General features: G+C 39.1%; 1 protein-coding gene and 1 pseudogene across 1 annotated transcript in view; one reads left to right on the forward strand and one right to left on the reverse strand.

Moving 5' to 3' along the window:
- TMEM117 (transmembrane protein 117) overlaps positions 1 to 18,395 on the forward strand; it is a 225,310-nt gene that overhangs the window by 16,304 nt on the left and 190,611 nt on the right. Inside the window, 1 exon segment of the mRNA XM_075727575.1 lies at positions 16,994 to 17,126. Within this exon segment, the coding sequence (XP_075583690.1) occupies positions 16,994 to 17,126 (133 nt within the window).
- Positions 6,236 to 12,178, reverse strand: LOC142592864 (P2Y purinoceptor 1-like; annotated as a pseudogene).

The raw sequence follows: 18,395 nt of genomic DNA on the forward strand, positions 1-18,395 counted from the left end.
TGCTCACCTGTGGTTTCTAGTTCATGCCAGGACCTTGAGACCACCCAAATCAGGTGAGACAGGCTGCACAAGAAGCCTGATGGAAAGACGTCTGGCTACTGATGTTGATCTTCTGACCAGCATTGGCTGGACTGGTGGGAAATTGGAGATCCTGGGTTCCCATTGCCCTAGCACACGATGTACTTCGTGAGGACATCACTTTTCTAGCTAGGTCAGTAGCTGAGACCTTGAATATGTACATTTGGTGACATTAGGCTGCATTTTATCTTAGACTGCAAAAGCTAAGAACTGCAGTGCTCACTGATTAAGGTTCACCTTTTTCAGCCGGAGGAAGCCTCATCCATGCTGAGTCATGTGAAGAGGAAGGGTAAGTGATAAGAGAGAAGTGCTGGTAGGTGGTAAGTTGGGAGAAGGCCTGAAAAGAGAGCTTGGGGGGCTATAGAGGTGGTAGGTCCCTGCATGGGGGCCAGCACGTCCCATCACCTCTGACTGCAGGCTCCAGGCACAGCGCGGGGAGACTTGGCAGCCCTGAGGCTTGGATGTTTCTCTAAGGCAGGAGCAGAGAAGCTACGTTTCCCTGCGAGGTGGATGGGTGGACTTAGCCACATGACCTGCCTCTGCCGTGGTTCCTCCAGCTGTAGAATCAGTCTAGGCATATTTTTTCTTCTGCCTAAAGAGCTTTGGCTTCCACTGATGAAAGCACTGTACAAAGGTGAAGTATTTTAACTGCCTCGTGGTACTGGTTGTCATAGCTTTTTGCCAAGTGAGGTGTTTCTGAGGTGTGGAAAAGAAAAACTTTTATATCAGAATACCTTTGTTTATGTATATTGAAGAGAAAACCAAACTTCCAGGAACATTTGAACATTTTAATTTAAAAAGGGTAAGCTCACGTCTTAATAAGTGTGAAAATTTCAGGTAGTTTGTAAGATAAAAATATTACAAAGACAAATGGAGAAGAGTAGATGCATAAAGATGGCTTTCATTAGAAAGCAGCTTTGGGGCATCTGTAGCAAAATTTACCTCTTCAACTTTGAGGTTTTTGTTTTAACCATTTTTGCTTACAAAACAATGCTGAATTTACAGTAGTAAATGAGGAAGTTTTTTCTCTGACCATGGCTGAGCACATACATAACAGTCAAATCTTTCAGGCCGTGGTCTATTTTGTAGTCATCTGGTATATTACAAAGATGTCCATCACTGTAATATCTCAGAATCTAGATATGGTACTTGAAAGCTACCCATACCTTCCAGTCAGTTTTGTAGGCTAATACATTATTGCAACATTCAGTAATGTGTTCAAACTCATAACAGTTAGGCATTTAATTGGATGCCAGGTCCTCAGATTTAATCCAAACAAAGATCTGTGAGAAACCAGTATTACAACATACTTGTCATAGTAGAAGATGTTGACTTTGGCTCTTAGCCATTTGGTTTATTGTTCGCTTATTATAGCAAAATGGAATAAACTTCCTTAATTTAATTTATGTCATTCTATCTGGGGAATATTATAGTAAACACATTTTAGGAGCATGTATTTCCAAATAAAAATATGACCAAGTAAATACAAACAGACGTCTTGTGCCTTTTAACTCTTATTTTGTAGAAAACTTTTGATTTCAGTTAGGACAACATTAACATCAGTTCAGCCTAGTTCAACAAAAATGCTTTAAAAAGTGTGTTTGTCCTGGTTTCAGCTGGGATAGAGTTAATTTTCTTCCTAGTAGCTGGCACAGTGCTGCGTTTTGGATTTAGTAGGAGAAGAATGTTGATAACACACTGACTAACACACTGACGGTTTAGTTGTTGCTGAGTACTGCTTATGCTAGGCAAGGACTTTTCAGCTTCCCATGCTCTGCCAGGTGCATAAGAAACTGGGAGGGGGCACAGCCAGAATAGTTGATCCAAAGTGACCAAAGGGCTATTCCATACCATATGACGTCATGCTCAGTATATAAGCCGTGGGAAGTTGGCCGGGGGGACAGTGATCACTGCTCGGGAGCTGTCTGGGTATCGGTTGGTGGGTGGTGAGCAATTGCATTGTGCATCACTTGCTTTGTATATTATTATTACTATTATTATTATATTGTTATTATCATTACTATTTTACTTTATTTCAATTATTAAACTGTTCTTATCTCAACCCAGGAGTTTTCTCACCCTTGCTCCTCTAATTCCCTCCCCCATCCCACCGGGGCAGGGGGAGTGAGCAAGCGGCTGCGTGGTGCTTAGTTGCTGGCTGGGGCTAAACCACGACAGTGTTTAGTTGAACAGGCAAACAAATGTCTAGAAGCCTTGTCAGCTACTAGGGTGTATTCACAGCTGAGTATCATGAGGAACATGAATAGCTGATGGTGAGAGAGGGAAGGATTTTTCATGAGCTTTGCATCCTGAAGATGATTTTTAAAGATTACCCAGTGCCTTTAGACTCAGCCCAGCACAAGGCAATTTGTGTGAGATGCCCAGGCTGGGAGAACAGATGACAGAGGCACTGTGACACAGACACTTTTTTTAGGAATGCCCCTGTCTTCTTTTTTCCCTTCTGTTCTTCATTATTTGGGGTTAGCTGGGGATAATCTTTTTAGAAGCATAAGGTGGTTTCTTTGCTTTTCCTTCCCCTTTTTCTTTTATGTATGCAAGTACCTTGGGACCTCTGATATAGATGGCTTTCTTGGTAGAAAATTAATGAGCTTTATAGGATTGTGTTGACCATGTAGGATTGTATCCAGCTACAGAAACAGACATGGAGTCAAGGATTTACTTCTGTAACAGTTTATTCCATATTTTTCTTTCAGTGGGACACAAAAAGGAACAATGCAGAAAAACGTGTTTTACTAGAGTTTCAGAGTCCAAACAGTTTGTCCCTTGTTCTGCAGGTGAGCCCAGAACAGTGAACTGAGGAGCTAGGACACCCATCTTACTCAGTCCTACATACGTGAACTGGAGGAGTCTCCAGCTTGCTCCTGCTTGTCCCCAGCAAAGAGTTTAGAGCAGGGCGACCATCCATGCTGCCTGTATCTCTTGCTTGTATTCTTGGGGGTCAGGGAGGATCAAAGGATACGCAGCAGAAATCACTACCATCTTGCTACATACTATTTCATGGCAATTTTTGTCTTCTGAGTTGGCTGAGATCTGGATTCTCCCCTGGAAAAGCAGGTCCCTTACTGTTTGCTTCCCTGGTCCTTCCCTGGCCACTGGCGCAGCACAGTAGGCGCTCCCTGACAATCTCCCAGGCCCATGATGGCAGCTGCTGGCATTGCTCCATCATCTGTGCCCTGGACCGTGCAGCTCTTTGGTAGGGTGATGCTGACAGAAAGTAAAAAGCATCTTATTTTGCATCTTTTGATGTGAGTATACTGCATAGTTCAGTTGGACTGAGAATATAAAGGTCATTCTTGTTCAGTTAAATGCATTTTCTGTTCTGATTACCTGACCAGAATGAAATTTCCTCCTAGCTTTTTTTTGAGTCAGGCTCTCACATTGACTTTAAAGCATTTCCTTACTGTTGTCTTAGTTTTGCTTTTTACATGCTGAAACACAGGCAGAGGGACCCTAGACTTTGCTTGATAGTCTCTGCAATCCACGTTAATGCTGCTTGCAAAAGTCATTGCATATGAGTTGTGGAAGGGTTATCTGTGAAGCTTTTAAATTATTGTGTTCGTCTTGAGCTCATTGGAGACTTTCAATCCAATCTTTAATTGAAATTTGAAATTTTATTCTTGCCAACTTTGAGTACCTGTGAGCACAGGCTGCATTTATAGGTGTTATAAAAGCAGCACTTCAAGAGGAAATAATTCCATTTTTTTCCAAAATCAAGAAGTGACTTTAATAATGTTTTTCACAGCTTCTTCTGAACTGAATGCTTCTTTCCTCATTCACAACAGACCACTGTAATGATACAGTAACATTAACATCTATATAGTAGATATTATGCAGTGAGAATAAAATGATCTGTCTGAACAGAAAAACAACTGTTTTGCTATTAAAAATCACTACAAAATTTAGAGAAGGTGTTCATCAAAGTCATTGTTTCCTTTCCTGAAAAAGCTCACATATTTAGAAGTCCAGGCAGGTAAAACCTGAGAATCTCTGCTTCCCAGAGGTGTGAAGTTATCTTTTCTAGCCCAGGACTGCAGTGAGTTTTTATGTTTAATTTTGTGTCCAGAAAAGAATATTTTGATCTCATGTTGAATTTTACCCAGCCTGAACACAGACAAATTAACTTGCTGAAAAGCAATAGTGAGGTGGAGAAAGGAGAAAGAAAGTGTATCTGTACCTTTAAAGATAAATTGAAAGATAAAAATGGCAAGTGTTTGATTTTGGAAATAGCTTACTGTTTACAATCTTGGGTGCAATCTGGTGGGGGCAATAAACTCATTTAGCCCAGAGCTTCACACTGATCCCTCCTGTTCTGTCCTTTTGAGTACTGAGAGCACCTTTGTCACTAAATGGCATTGACGTTATTTCTGTCTCAGTCTGAGATGTAAGTGTATATTATAGTAGGTAATTGCCCATGGGTGCCCATTCATGGATTAACAAGCTCTCTTTCGTAAGGAAGCCAATACATTGTTAATAACCCTGTCACGTTTCCAATAGACAATTCACGCGTAAAAAAAGGTAAATAGTTTTCTTTTAAAATAAGAGAAAATTAAGGATTAAGAAGTCATCAAAGGAAAAAAAAAGCAGCACTTACAGTGAGGTGAGTACATAACTTCCCTAAACAGAATGTAGGCATGCAATTTTGCTACGAGATCCGGTGAGATTGCTAGTACATCCGAACATGTGTAGAGTGTTCCAGATTATCAGGACCTGGTTCTTCATTTCACGTCACAGTTATAGACAATTAAAAACCCATTTTTCTAGCTATTATATATACATATACATTTACTCAATACAGCTGAAACATACAAGAGAGATTTAATACCAATGTAGAATAGAAGTATTTTTACATAGAGACACAAGAGGACAAAATGATATTAAAACTATGGAAATTAAAGAATTAAGACACTGTACAAAGTATATTAAAAGTCCTTTGTCATAGTAACTTCTGAAAATGATGTGCTCACTGGTATATGGGCTTTTATAATTAACAAGGTAGTGTGCGAGACTTGGCAAGAAAGCAGGTCAGCAGGTGGTTGATTACAGAACATGATTATTTTGCCCATACGGTGTGTTGAGAGAACACATATTTAACGATTCCTGAAGGTAGATGTTCTTTGATGACTATACATTGTGCTGTTTTAATTGTTAATGTGCACTGTAGACTAATTACCTTGGACTGTCCTGAAACTGTGATGCTAAGACCCTACATGAACAGGAGAAGCAGCACTCCTGTGTAGCAGCGTCTCTTACTCTTCTTGCAGCTCAGCCACCTCTGTATTTCAGAACTTTTCCTGTGCACGCTTCTCCCTCTTGGTGAGTTTAGAGTTCACAGCAGAACAACACGCTCCCCTGAAGCAGAACAGTTATGAGAAACGGTTGTAATTGCCCAGGGTTTGGGGGGCACCACCGGTGTGCCCTGCCTATCAGTTTGGAACCGGTGCTGCCTGGGGGAAGACTTAACAAAGCTCTTCAGTCCATGCTCATTTGCTTCATGAGCACATTCACTGTAGCCCTGACTCAGGGACTTTATCTTTTTATTTATTTTTTGTTTGTTTTCAGAAACGTGCTGCACTTACCTGGGTTAATGAGGTTCCACTGGCAGTGTCAGTGGAACTCTGGTGCAAGCAGCATTAAAATGAAGTACTTGTAGAAAGCCTCTCTGCCAGTGCTCAAGAAGTTGAGCTGTAAGCATCGTGATTGTTACTAATAGCACAGTCCAATCATAGCAGCACTTACAAACATATGAAAAAATAATTAACAGAAACTACGAGAAGGCTCCTCAACAGTGTGTGCACTTAATCTTACTGTATTTTTCTGGCCAAGAATTAAAGTAGCTACTTAGAACTTTTCTTCATTGTTCATTCCATATCACATGTACATGCAGGTAAGAAGTGCTATTTCACAGTAAATTAAGGTATATTTGTGACAAGAAAATTTGAAATTCCAATTCTGTAAAGCTAGGAGTTGCTAGTGTTTTTTTTCTAGTAGATATACACATTAAGTTTTACTCTGCATTGTTGTCTGTTCTTGCTTACTCACGAGATTGCTATACAATACAGGAGATCAAATTTTAAACGAGTCTGATGATGCAAAGCCAAATGGGCAGTGGGAGATGGATGTCTTTGTAGACTGGTGTTTAAGTCATTGTTTTTGGGGATAGAGTGATGTCCCTTATCCTTCCTGTCAGACAGGAACAGCACTGGCATTTGGGTTGACATTTTATACTTCTAATTCTTTGATAGATTGTCTTCTTTGCTACAGTAAAAATGATTGGATCAAGGCAACTATTGATGCTGCAGATGATCTCTGTGACTTTATAAATGGCACTTAATGTGCTTATGTTCCCACAGAGTGGTTGACAATGCTGTAAATTTATATCACCATCATCATAACATGATAAGGTATGAAAGAAACAGCAAATACAATCACAGCGGCTGAACTCAGTAACAGAGGTCTAACAAGTCTGTTCCTTCTTTGCTGACATTTACTGAGTTGTAGTAATGCTTTGAGAGTCAACGTATAGCATGTAAAGATGACTGTGACTGGAATTAGGGATCTCAATACAATCTTGGAGAGTGTGAATGGCACTGAAAATTGTAAAGGTCCTTCAGTGCTATCCAGGGAATCTATGATGCCATGTTGTCTTCCAGCTGCAACTGTGTAGTACATCTCTGGCATTGATACAATCACTATGAAGATCCATACTGCAATGGTACAAAACACAGCCTTTCCTTTGTCTCAGCATGTTAATGAAGTGACAGGGTGGACAGCACCTATATATCTGTCAAAACTGGTGTCAGGAAATAGATACTTCGGTAGATATTAATGCCAAAAAATAGTTTTATGATCTGATAAAAGGCTTGACTGGGATAGACAGCTAACTTCTGGAGACTATAATATGCTGAAAAAGGTGCCATGAGAGTCCAAGTAAAGTCACACAGTGCCAAATTAAAGAGAAATATGGTATTGGTAGTCTGTGTCTTCATGCAGTACACATAATGTCGTAGTGCAAGTATATTGCCTAGAAATCCTGTTAATAAAGTGAAAAGGCAAACCAGAATCAGCAAATAACAGTATCACTCCAGCTTAGGATTTCTGTTGCAAATTACAACAGTGCTTGTACCATTCAACATCTTTCCATGGAGTATCCCTGAAGGGAAAAGAGAGACCAACAGCTTTTAAAATAGAAATTGAATTAGATGTATTGAATTTAAAATTCAAAACTTTTAAGTTAAATCCACAATGTCTGAACTGGCAAAAGAATTCAGAATATGGTATGATGTACAAGCTCTCCTCTGTCTGAAAAAAATGTAAATTCCAAGTAGGTAACACTTAAAGCTTACTCTACAACACAAGCACAGGCAGATCGTCATGAACTTTTATCCAAACCTTTATATTCTTTCCTCTCTAATATTTACTGTAGTGTACAATAGATGAGAGAAAAAAAGCACACACCCTGAGTAACAGCAGCATCCCCTTGCCCACTAATGTATCTCTGTCTGTCTTTGGAAGAAGCAGAGGAAAGGACAGGAGGACAGTAACTGCCCATGCTCGGTCCATCCTTGCTTTGATTGCCTTGAGTATCCATACTGGGCCTAGAGGCATGTGTAATGTGGGCAGCTGTGCAGTGGGCTGTGACTGAGATCCAGAAGACAGCATCAAAACAAATCGGGATGAAATGCTGCTTGTTGTGAAGGCCACAGCAACCTTTCCATCTAAAGCACTGGACAAACTGCTTTTTTTTTTTTCTTTGGCTTTCTTCGGTAAATGAATGTCCCAGGCCAAAAACATTGTGCTTATGGTAGGGTTAGAGGGAATTCATTTTGCCTCACTCCTTATGGCCCAGTTTGTATCAATGCCCATTATGGAATATCTGGAATATAGATCTGCAGTGTATTTTTCGAAGCAAGGCCTTCATGCTTGTAAAGTCTTACATTTAATCCCAATGATTTTGTACTCCTAATAAAAACAAAATAAAGGCTGGAACAAAATAAAGGCCAGAATAAGCTGTCACCAATTTCAGTTTTTCATGTTTCTAGAACCTCTCTCCAAACGATGCAGCAGATGCCAAACTGTAAGGTGTGTCCAAGTAGGTGCTTTATATGAGGGTCATCCAAATAGCCATTTATAGATCAGAGTCCACTAGAGTGCTTGATAGGAAGACAGGATAAAATCTTACTCAGTACAAACCACACTTTGAATGGAAGAAAGCACTTTTTCAAAATGTTTATTCCTTGAAAATTTTCAAACAGCTTCAACCATTAAATTGATAATAGCAGGTTTTTTCGAAAGTACTGTTTTGCTTTCATGTCAACCTTAATACAATATGACTTTTCCAAAGGTATGTTCCCAGACACAGGTCAAAATATAACAAACACGAGCTACAGTAAAGGTCTGCTAAATAGAGGCTGCATTACTGTGCTTTGCAAATTTATAGTCCACCCAGGCAGTGAACTGACAAAAAGCTAGTTCAGACTGTACTCAACGAAATTAAGGAGGAAAGTTGTTTCTCTAGAAGCTCAGCAAGAAAAGCAGTCAAATGACTTTCCAGAAAGTGAATATGGATAGAAAGCCATCTGTTCTGCTCACAGTGTGTTTCACAGGTGGGGAATGTTTGCTCTCTAAATGTATTTTGTTAAGTATTGAAGTGCTGTACTTTAACCTAGGGTAGCCATACTCCTTCCCTTCTGTTCTCCATAGCCTTTGTGAATATAAAAAATGACACAAATTTTGTGTCATTTTTTTCATCAGCTGAATTTTATAAGATATCCCTGTAAATTCTTTAAAATTTAGCCACCCTAATAGGTACAATACAATTAAGTAACATTTTCTTATAATGTTTGCAATTAAAAGGGGGTTGAATATGTCTAGGAAAGTTATCTTTTCCTAAAATCCTCTTGGCTAGAGGTCATATGTGCTTTGATTTAAATTGTATTTCCTACCTGTCTGCCTTCCTTTCCAATAATTATGAATGAAGGTACTAAGCACTTGATTCCGAGTTGTTTTGGCAGTATAAATAAGCCCTGAAGTGGCTACAAACAGCATGGCCATAGCTGCATGGTGGAATTGTAAGGCCAGATTCCTGATCTCATCAAGCTCCTGGAGAAGTCCTATGGGTAGGTCTAAATGGAGGGAGGGAGACAGCTATGCCTCCTGCTCCACTTTGCTGTAAGTTGGCTGGATAAAGCCTTGTAACTGCATTAGGGCAATTACAGACCTGAACTAACAAATCCCCTATGCCCTTCATCACCTTCAGTTTACTGGACTGCACTCAGGGTTGGACTGTACGAAGTGAGTTGTGTTGCTGGGGGGGCTGGAACTGCACAGCTGGGTAAGGTGCATTTGGAGCTCAGAGAGTCATTAGAAAGTATGTCTGTGTATGTGCAGGCATTTCCCAGGTGTCTACCTTGGGATTAATTTTTGGAATTTCTAAAATATTTTTACTGTCTCCTATTAATTCTTTGTATTAGAGTGGAGCTTAGAGGCCGTAACCAAGACTAGATTCTTGTAACAGTGTGCTTTGCAGTTGGTGTGGGCGACTTACAGGGTGGACACAGGGGAATGTGTGCAGAGATAAAAAGAACCTTTCCTGAGGTAACATAATAAGCAAGACAAGAACACAAGGGGTTTGATCCCCAGCTTGGTGCTATAAGAAGAACTCCTGGTCTTCCATCAGAAGAAATTGAAGGCTCTTCTACAATCACACTGCGTGTGAGTAGACATAGTCCGCATGCCCTGCTATATCCTGAGGCCGCTGGAGCTACCCTGATGTCCAGTAGATCTACATACATGCTGTAATAATTTTCAGAAGTGACATGCTTTTTGTATCAGACAACAGCAGATCTTCTGTCTCCGTCTTAGCACCAACAGAATAACTCGACCTACAGGATGTGACTAGGTCATCTCCACATTTCAAGTCTGAAATTTTGCCTCTGTAGTTTAAGAAAACTTTCTTTTTCTGAACATTGCTCTGTTCACTGCTAAGTCTGTGTATTCTTAAACAAAGCCAGCCAACACACATACACACATCTTAGCAGTGGCAGAATGAGCAACAGCACCATGACATTATACTGTGACAGATGAGGAGTTGCATATGTTGTTAGTGCTGACTAAGAACAGATTTGCTAGACTTTGATGAAAGTAGGAATGGGCTTTCGAGGCTAAAAAATACTTCCAATTTATTGGGACTAATTTTTCAGCTGAACAGTTTCAGCCATGGATGGAGATGACCATGAACATTAAATGGACCAAAAGAGCAATCGTGATGGGGCACCCAAAGTTAAAGAAATACCTCTGATTTGATGAAGGGCTTGATATTAGAGTACTACACATACGCCTAGGAAAGGGTTGAAGTTTACGGGCTCCATCACTGAGAATTAAGATAAGAAAGCATGTTAAATTCATGGGTAAGAATTTTATGTTTCTCCTCTAAGAAGCAGTGCAATGAATCCAACTATCTTACGGGCTGTGGATCTAAAGATGCTAGAAAAATATTAATTTTTAAAAAAGTGACCTCTTTGATTGACTCAGTATTTGTACCTGCTTTTTGGGTTGTCTCTTTTGCTGGACCTGAAAGAAATATGGCTTACATCTGTGACTTTCTGACAACAAATATCTACAAGCTCCTCTGTCATTGTCGGCCACAGCATCTGCACACTGTTATAAAAAGTCAAGAGGGTTTCAGCTGATTAGTTGATTTACTGCCTGGTTTGTTGCAGTAAATCCTAAATCCTGAAGTCTCTACTTCCCTGTGTCCCCCTTGTACCTGTGGTGTGGCCTCTAAAGTCTTGGAGTAGGTAGAAGACCTTGTCTCAGTAAAGAATTACTTTTTGAGGAAACTTCTTTTGGAGCTAAGAAACCTTGTGTCACTGAAAAGAATCTTGATTTCTGTATATAGCTAATTGTAGCTCACAGTTTATCTCTGGTAGTCATTCATATGGCATTTAACTTGTATTTGCAAAGTTCCATTAGGTTTAGTGCATTTGTTTATTTAAAAAATAACTAATTTTGTATGTGTAAATATATCCTAGAAACCATATTCTTCCCTGTCATACCTGTGAAGTTTTTTGACATTTTTAACAAGGTCATAGTAAGCTATTAATTTGGCCTGAAGTAGAAAAAAGATTAAGCTAACAGCTTATTTTATGTAATTTTATTCCTTACCTACTCTCTTTGCCCCTTGCTCCTTTTTGCTTGTTATTTTTTATAGTAGAAGTCCAGATTTTATATGAACTCTTTTATTTGCTGGGATTACTCTGAGAATTTTGTTTGCCTGTCTGCAACTGTATTTGAATCTAGTACAAATCTATTCCAGTTACCAGATAGTTTTTTCCACATTTCTGACTATTCATATACCAGTATGTTTCTGTTAGATGTGCTCTCAAAGTGTACACTTTTAGCTCATCTTATCAAATTAATAAAGCATTTTACAGGGAGTCCTAGGTTTTGTTATAAAAGTATCAAGCATTATTTGCAATTTTTACTTTAACATCTTACCTGTTAGGTAATCATCTCATGTGTTCCCTTTTTATGTTCAACTGAATTGATATGAAAGGATATAATGAGATGTGAGTATTAAGTGGAGCATTTAACATATTTTAGTCCAACTGCATTTAGCATATTACACATACTAGTATGACGGGAGCAATAAGTAATATACAGCAGTATTTGTATGCAATTAGGTAAGTAGATTGTGCTAATATCCAAATCCTTTCTTCTTAATGACTCAATCTGTATTGTGATTAAGCTACTATTTCTTTCATTAAAAAATGATGTTCATGTACTTAACTTGAGAGTTAATGAAGTCCTATATGGCAAACATAAGCTACAGTAGAAGGATAGTTAAGATGTAAGAATTTGCCTAGTGAAGACAGTATTTGTAAAAAAGTACTTTAAAAAATATGAAATTTATACATATGTTTATGTATTAATCAGTGTATAATAACTAGGGCAAATTATATTACTTTGGAGAATGCAGGTGCCATTAATACTTAATAATCTTTCCCTTACCTGTTTTAGAAAGGTTGGAATTATCTATTTTACAGAAGTCTAGATTCCTGGCTGTGCTCTTCCTCTCCATTAATCTGGACCTTCTAAAATCACAACTCTGTTTTGCGAGTACTGTTTTTAATCCAAGGTTTTGGTAATATTCCATGTGCAATGGCAGCTCTTCAGAGAACCAAACTGCCAAGGGAGATACCTTTTATCATTCGGTCCCTCCTCTCAGTAAGTCAGGATAAGTTGGTATTGCCATAGCAGCCTCTGCTTGCTTTTTAGGGAAGGACAGGCTTACTGCATATCCCAGTCTAAACAGGCCTGGGGCTGTCATTGTTTCCAGCAGTGAAAGAGAAGAAGAGTACAGGAGCTTGGGGCATCTGTGTGTGTGTTTGCATTGTCCCTTTCTTCCTCCTTCTTCACTGCCAGAATCCTAGTTATTGCTGCCCTACTACTGGACTCGTCCGTGGACCTATGTTGCTCTCACCCCATCACAGAGCTTGGTTCGCCCCACCTACCTACCTATCACTTCTACTGCCCCACAGTTCCCACCTCGTTGCAAAATCCTGGCCCTGCCAAATAACTCCCATCCTCCAACTCTGCTTACTCCAGAGCTCAAATCTTGCCTGCCACTTCAGCCCATAGCCCAGCTCTGCTCCAGGTCCTCCAGGCTTCCTGCCCCAAACCTGCATCTCCAGTCTTCAGCAGCACACACCAGTCCTGGGATCTTCCTGTGTCATTCCCAGAATGAACACCTCATATTTCTTACTAATTTCCCCAATGTTATAGCTTCACCATGTGCCCAGCCCTAATCCATGCTGGAACCGGACTTTTCATCCCACAGGTCCCCCTTCCCCAGTCACTCTCCTGAGTATCTTACTGTTCCCAGCCTAATCCCATCTCCTTACCAACCTATGCCAGAGCATCAGAGGGTCTGTTTCCCTTCTTCTAGCCTAGAGTGCCCATTTCTCCATCCTACAATTACCAAAGGCTTCATGCCCTCAAGTTCGTCCAGGTCCATTCACGAGCTCTGACTTCCTAATTAAGATGTTACATTTCCCAACCCTTTCCAGTCTCACTGTTACCTCCTCCTCACCAACCCATACTGGAAGCTTAGTACCTTAGTTCCCTCAAGGTTTCTACCCTAGATTTTGCAGTTCAACAACAGCTCCCAGACATAACCTTCATCCCAGACCATTCCACTTCTCAGTCTGCTATATCACCTCTCTTTATACTTCCTGTCCAGCTCCTCATCTTCCTTCTTTTTTCCCTATTTTGACATCTTCTAGTACCTGACTGCACTATCTCCTCATTAGATGCTGTCCTTCACCTTACTGCTTGAATTATCAGTTGTCTTCCTTACCCCTCTTGGCTTCTGCTGTGGCACTCTCTGCCTTGCAAAAGTAAATTCCTGTCTCTGGCACTGGTGAGGTTTCCAATACCCCAGGCAATCGAAGAACATGTTAAAAAATCCAGCTGGTTTTAGAAAAGAAAAATTCTATCTGGAAAAAAAATAGACCACCTGTGGTAACCCATGATAAAACAACGATACTGTGTTAGTTACAGGGGCATGCAAGTATGAGAGATGGTGAGCTACACAAACTATCTACAAAAATCAGTAGTGGTTAAAGGAGAGCTGCTAGAGGACAGAGATGTGAACACAAAAGGAGGTCAAAATGTCAAGGAGAGTATGAACAACTGGACTGAGGTGCGTGACACTCACCAAGATGAGGAATATCTAGTATGGCTGAGCTTTAATAAGAAAGTGGACATTAGAAATGCTGGTAAGAATAGTTCAAGGGGCTGTACCGGACTTGTAGAGGTCCAGGAGAAAAAAAACTCCAAACAGTGAATAAACAGTGCACCTAAATTGTTTAGAAATGAAAGACAAAAATGTGATAGGGTGTTCTTGCAGAAGCAAGCATAGAGGCTATTACAATGCTAAAAACCAGTAGATAATGTTTGTTTTAGGAAAGAAGAGGGCTGGACGAGACTGAGAGATTCAGAAGAGGAAAAGAAGGGTAAGAGTAGACATAAAGAAGATCTGGAAATTGGATAGAGTGAAATTTTATGGGCAGGTGAAAAGGGTAAAGGACTACAGGAAACAAAGTGGTGAGAAACCTCTGTGTTTATGATAATGAAGAAGAAAAAAGAGAAAAAGGTAAAGGAAGACAGAGAAGGAAAGCTAGTCCATGAAAAATATGTTCCCAAAGAAGACATGACAAAAGTTTCACCTAGCACCAATAGTGAGAGTAAGCAGAGCTTCTTTTCAAGTGCCAGGACATACCAGTGTGCTCTGAAAAAGGCATTTTCTGCAAAATAAAGTATAACACATGGTATGATTAAAGTGCTTAGGTCTAAGACAAACACACAGTACAATATTCTATGCAGACTCATAATTTGATTTCCTTTATCATTAGGGAAAATTAGGAAATTAGGGAAGCATATAATGTACGTCAGGGGCATACTTCTACTTGAAATATTTCACACAAGAAATGCTTTCTTAGACATGAAAAGGAAAATGATGTATGAGTCAGTAACCTTTTTTTGAAATGAATCATAATGGTCTGTAATCTTTCCAGCATCTCTTAAAAAATAGTTATCAGTAAGTTATTGTAGTTATTGTTGCATTCTTTTTTTTTTTTCCTTTGGACTTCATATTCAGTGTGTAACATTTGAAAATGGGACACAAGAAATGTGCATACGGAACAGATTTTTCTTTATGTATGAATGGTGAAAAAAATACTAAGACTGTAGGAGCTTATTTTGTAATATTGCAGTGAGGCATTATAACTCAGCATTTGACAAATTTTAGTTTAATAAACTGCTTGGTAGTTGATCAGTCTTTCTGATGTTACTTAATAGTAAAAATGACCACTGTAGCAACTATATTGCTCTTAAACATGTTAAATATTTATCTCTTGGTACAAAGCCCTTTTGAAATCCCATCTGGGCTGTTAGGTGTTGTTCTTGCTGGGAGTCAAGCACTGAAAAAAATATTTCTACACCTTTCCACCATCATTCACCCACTCCTATTTAGATCATTAATCACTGCCAATAAATAGCCTTTGAAAAAGCAGGAACCATTAAAACCAAGTATAAACTATGAAAAGCAGGACGGGGAGAGTGTTGTATTGCAGTAAGAGTTTTGGGAATGGGACAATAAAATCTATTGCTCTGACAAATTTGTAATATTACATTTGTGAAATGGTAAGAACATTACCATGAGAAACAGTCATAGCTCAAATACTCTAGGGAATGTTTAGTTCTCTGTGATGTGGTGACAACATTTGGTGTACATATATGACTAGGAAAAGAATAGTAATTACATCATAAGTATGGCTGGAAGCTTTATTCTCTTTTGTGATATGATTTTTTTAATGCTACCACTTACAGGTTTAATCAGCTTGTGGCCTTGTTGTTGTATAATGTAGCAAAAGTCTACATTGTAAGAAAGAGAATAATAATACTCTTCACCTTTGTGGATCAAGGACTTGAGTGTAGAGAGTAAATGATTTGTCCATAATGTCACAGGAGGTCTCTGGTAGAATTTGCAACTGATTCTAAGGCTCCTGGCACTTGCCCAGTGCGTATCACACCATTGGGTCAGGTCATCCCAGCTGAGCAATTCAGTGGTATTGGAGTCTAAGACTTTTTCAGAGTTTCCTATGTTGACATTAAATGACTGGCAGACAAGAACATGTGGCAGCCTTTTACTACCTCATGAAATAGAAGAGCAATGAGATTGCACAGTATTGTTCTCTCAATTTTACTGAGAGGAGGGGTGATTATTATTACTCACCATGTGTTTTTGTGTACGTTTGGGCTTATTAAGCAAGAGTTGTCTTTGACTCAAGGGATGGGTTTTCCTCTGATACATGGAGTTTTCCGCTAGTCCAGGCAATTTCTTTCATCCTCAGCTGGTTTTGCAGTCACCCTCTCAGAAAAGCACTTCATCTCTTTTTCTCATGAAAAACATTGGGGATTTGGGACATTTGGGCAATGTCCCAAATCCCCAATTCTCTGCCATGTTTGGTTTTTTCACAAGCTAGGCAAACACATATGATGAGATCACTATTATCACGTCATACGATATTTGACCTGATGCTGTCTGTAGTCAGTGGAAAGAGACAGGCAACCATCAAGATTTAATGACTCTCATGTTACTGATCAAGAAATAACTGGTGGCAAATAATGGATCTCACACAGCCTGAGGTAGTTATGACACTTCACAATTTATAAATAGACTTGTTTCTCAAAACATTGTGCAAATGCGACTAACACACGGCTCTTGCCTTGAGGTCCAGACTAATTCCATATGATTTTCCATGCTCTGGTATTTGTTTTAGTGTTAGGATGTAGCAGCTTCTAGAAAATGGGATGGCTTAGGCAGTTGCCCTTCCAATCCATCCATCCTTCCCATTTTCACACAAATGTGCAGCACAACTGTTCATTGAACCTCAAGGTCAGCAGGGTGATGGAACTAATTCAAATAGAAAAAAAATCTGGTAAATTACCTTTTTTTCTAGATGGGTCAGTTCCTCGCTCTTGTTTGCTTGTGCATGGCTGCTCAGCTTGCTGTGCCAGCTTGAGAGCAGAGTGGGTAGAGATGTTAATGGCTGAACCTTCAGCTCAGTGATTTTGATTGTAAGAGCCCAGACCAGTTTTTCGTCAGTCTGTGGGAAGCAACCTTCTAATTTTGTAGGAGTAATAGCTGTTCATGCTGAATTACAGAAGAGTTGTTTGGCTGCATGATACTAAATCTGCCCTCCCCACACACAGTGGAATAATTGGATATAAGAAGAAATACCGTTTAGTACTCTGTTTTGGTTTTGTTATTATGTAATCATGTATTTACTGACTGACTGAAATATGCTTTCTCATAATATTCATACCACAGGTCAGTTGCTCCGTCTGAAAATGTTTCGAGAAGACCACGGGTCTTGGATGACGATGTTCTTCAGTACCATCCTCTTCCTCTTCATTTTTTCTCACATCTATAATCTGTTCCTCATTATGGCAGGGAATATGAGGTAGGTTACAGAGTTTCTTTTTGTCTCTTTTGCTCTAGAATATATTCTACTGGAAGATTTTCATAATATGCTGCTTTACGGTGAACAAGAGCTTACCAAAATGTAAACATACTAGTATTGACTATCTTTTTTTATTCCTCTGCTTTCTGAATTTAGGTAGAATAGTAATTTAATTAGTTAATGAGTTAATTAGCCAAGAGGATTAAAGTATCAGTTATAAAAAGTGGGTTCCTAAAGTAATGATAGCAACTATTACATCAGGGTATTAATGAACATTATATCTGTTTTTTGAAATTTAAAATTATAGCTCAACAAATTTGATTTGAAGTTAGGGCTGAGTAGTTTAAAAGTATAAGCATTACTATTGTGCATACTCAGGAGATTCAGACTTAAAAGAAATTGAAACATCCAAACTTGAGGAAGCTCACGCTCAAACCACAAACATATGTGTAGTATAGTTCTATTTTGGTTATGTATAATAATATTTGCAGATCCAGTTTGTTAAAAATATTCTTAAAAATCTATTTTTTTTCCCATAAGGTACTCCAACAGGGAAAAGTTATGGTTGGCTGAGGGATGAACAGCTATCTTTTTATTATGTCTGGATTTATTTTAAATGGAGCTTTTTATATTAATATTCTAGCTTAAGAAGACTTGCTTTCATCTATTTTCTCGAAATTAATACCACTTTCACGTGTTGATTTTTCCTGAGAAAACCTAATCTAATACATACAAAATGAGTTCATTGGACAAAAATACAGTCATGCTGTTTATGAAAGGCAAGATAGCATCTGAAGAGTTTCTAGCAAGGAATAAGAAACCAAATGTACATATGAGTTGAAGAACAGTGTAAATAATTGAATGACTTGCTCTTAGCAGGATATCAGAGCCATACCAACAGAGTCTGATGAAGAGTTATTTTAATTGGCCTGGTGTGCTGTGTTACAGATCTTAAGTGTGTCAACAAAAATACGCAGCATATTTTTGGTTTATGTTAACAATGTGACATAAACCAAAATGCGAATAGGAGGCAGACTGGGTGTCACTGAATGAAAGTAAGCACAGACCAGCTGGGCTAATCATGAGATTGCCATGAAGACTAAATGTATTGATTCGAGCGAGGCAGGTAAAGCAGCAGAATCACCAAGTGTTTTAGATAAGGATCACAGTAATGATGTGGTAAATATGAATATGTGCCCAATAAAAGGCAGAGTAATCATCCCTGAAATGAGGAGGGTGGGAGCATTGGAGGTTTCTGGCTTCACTATT

The sequence above is a fragment of the Pelecanus crispus genome, chromosome 1, assembly GCF_030463565.1.
Source record: "Pelecanus crispus isolate bPelCri1 chromosome 1, bPelCri1.pri, whole genome shotgun sequence".
Classification (NCBI taxonomy): Eukaryota; Metazoa; Chordata; class Aves; order Pelecaniformes; family Pelecanidae; genus Pelecanus; species Pelecanus crispus.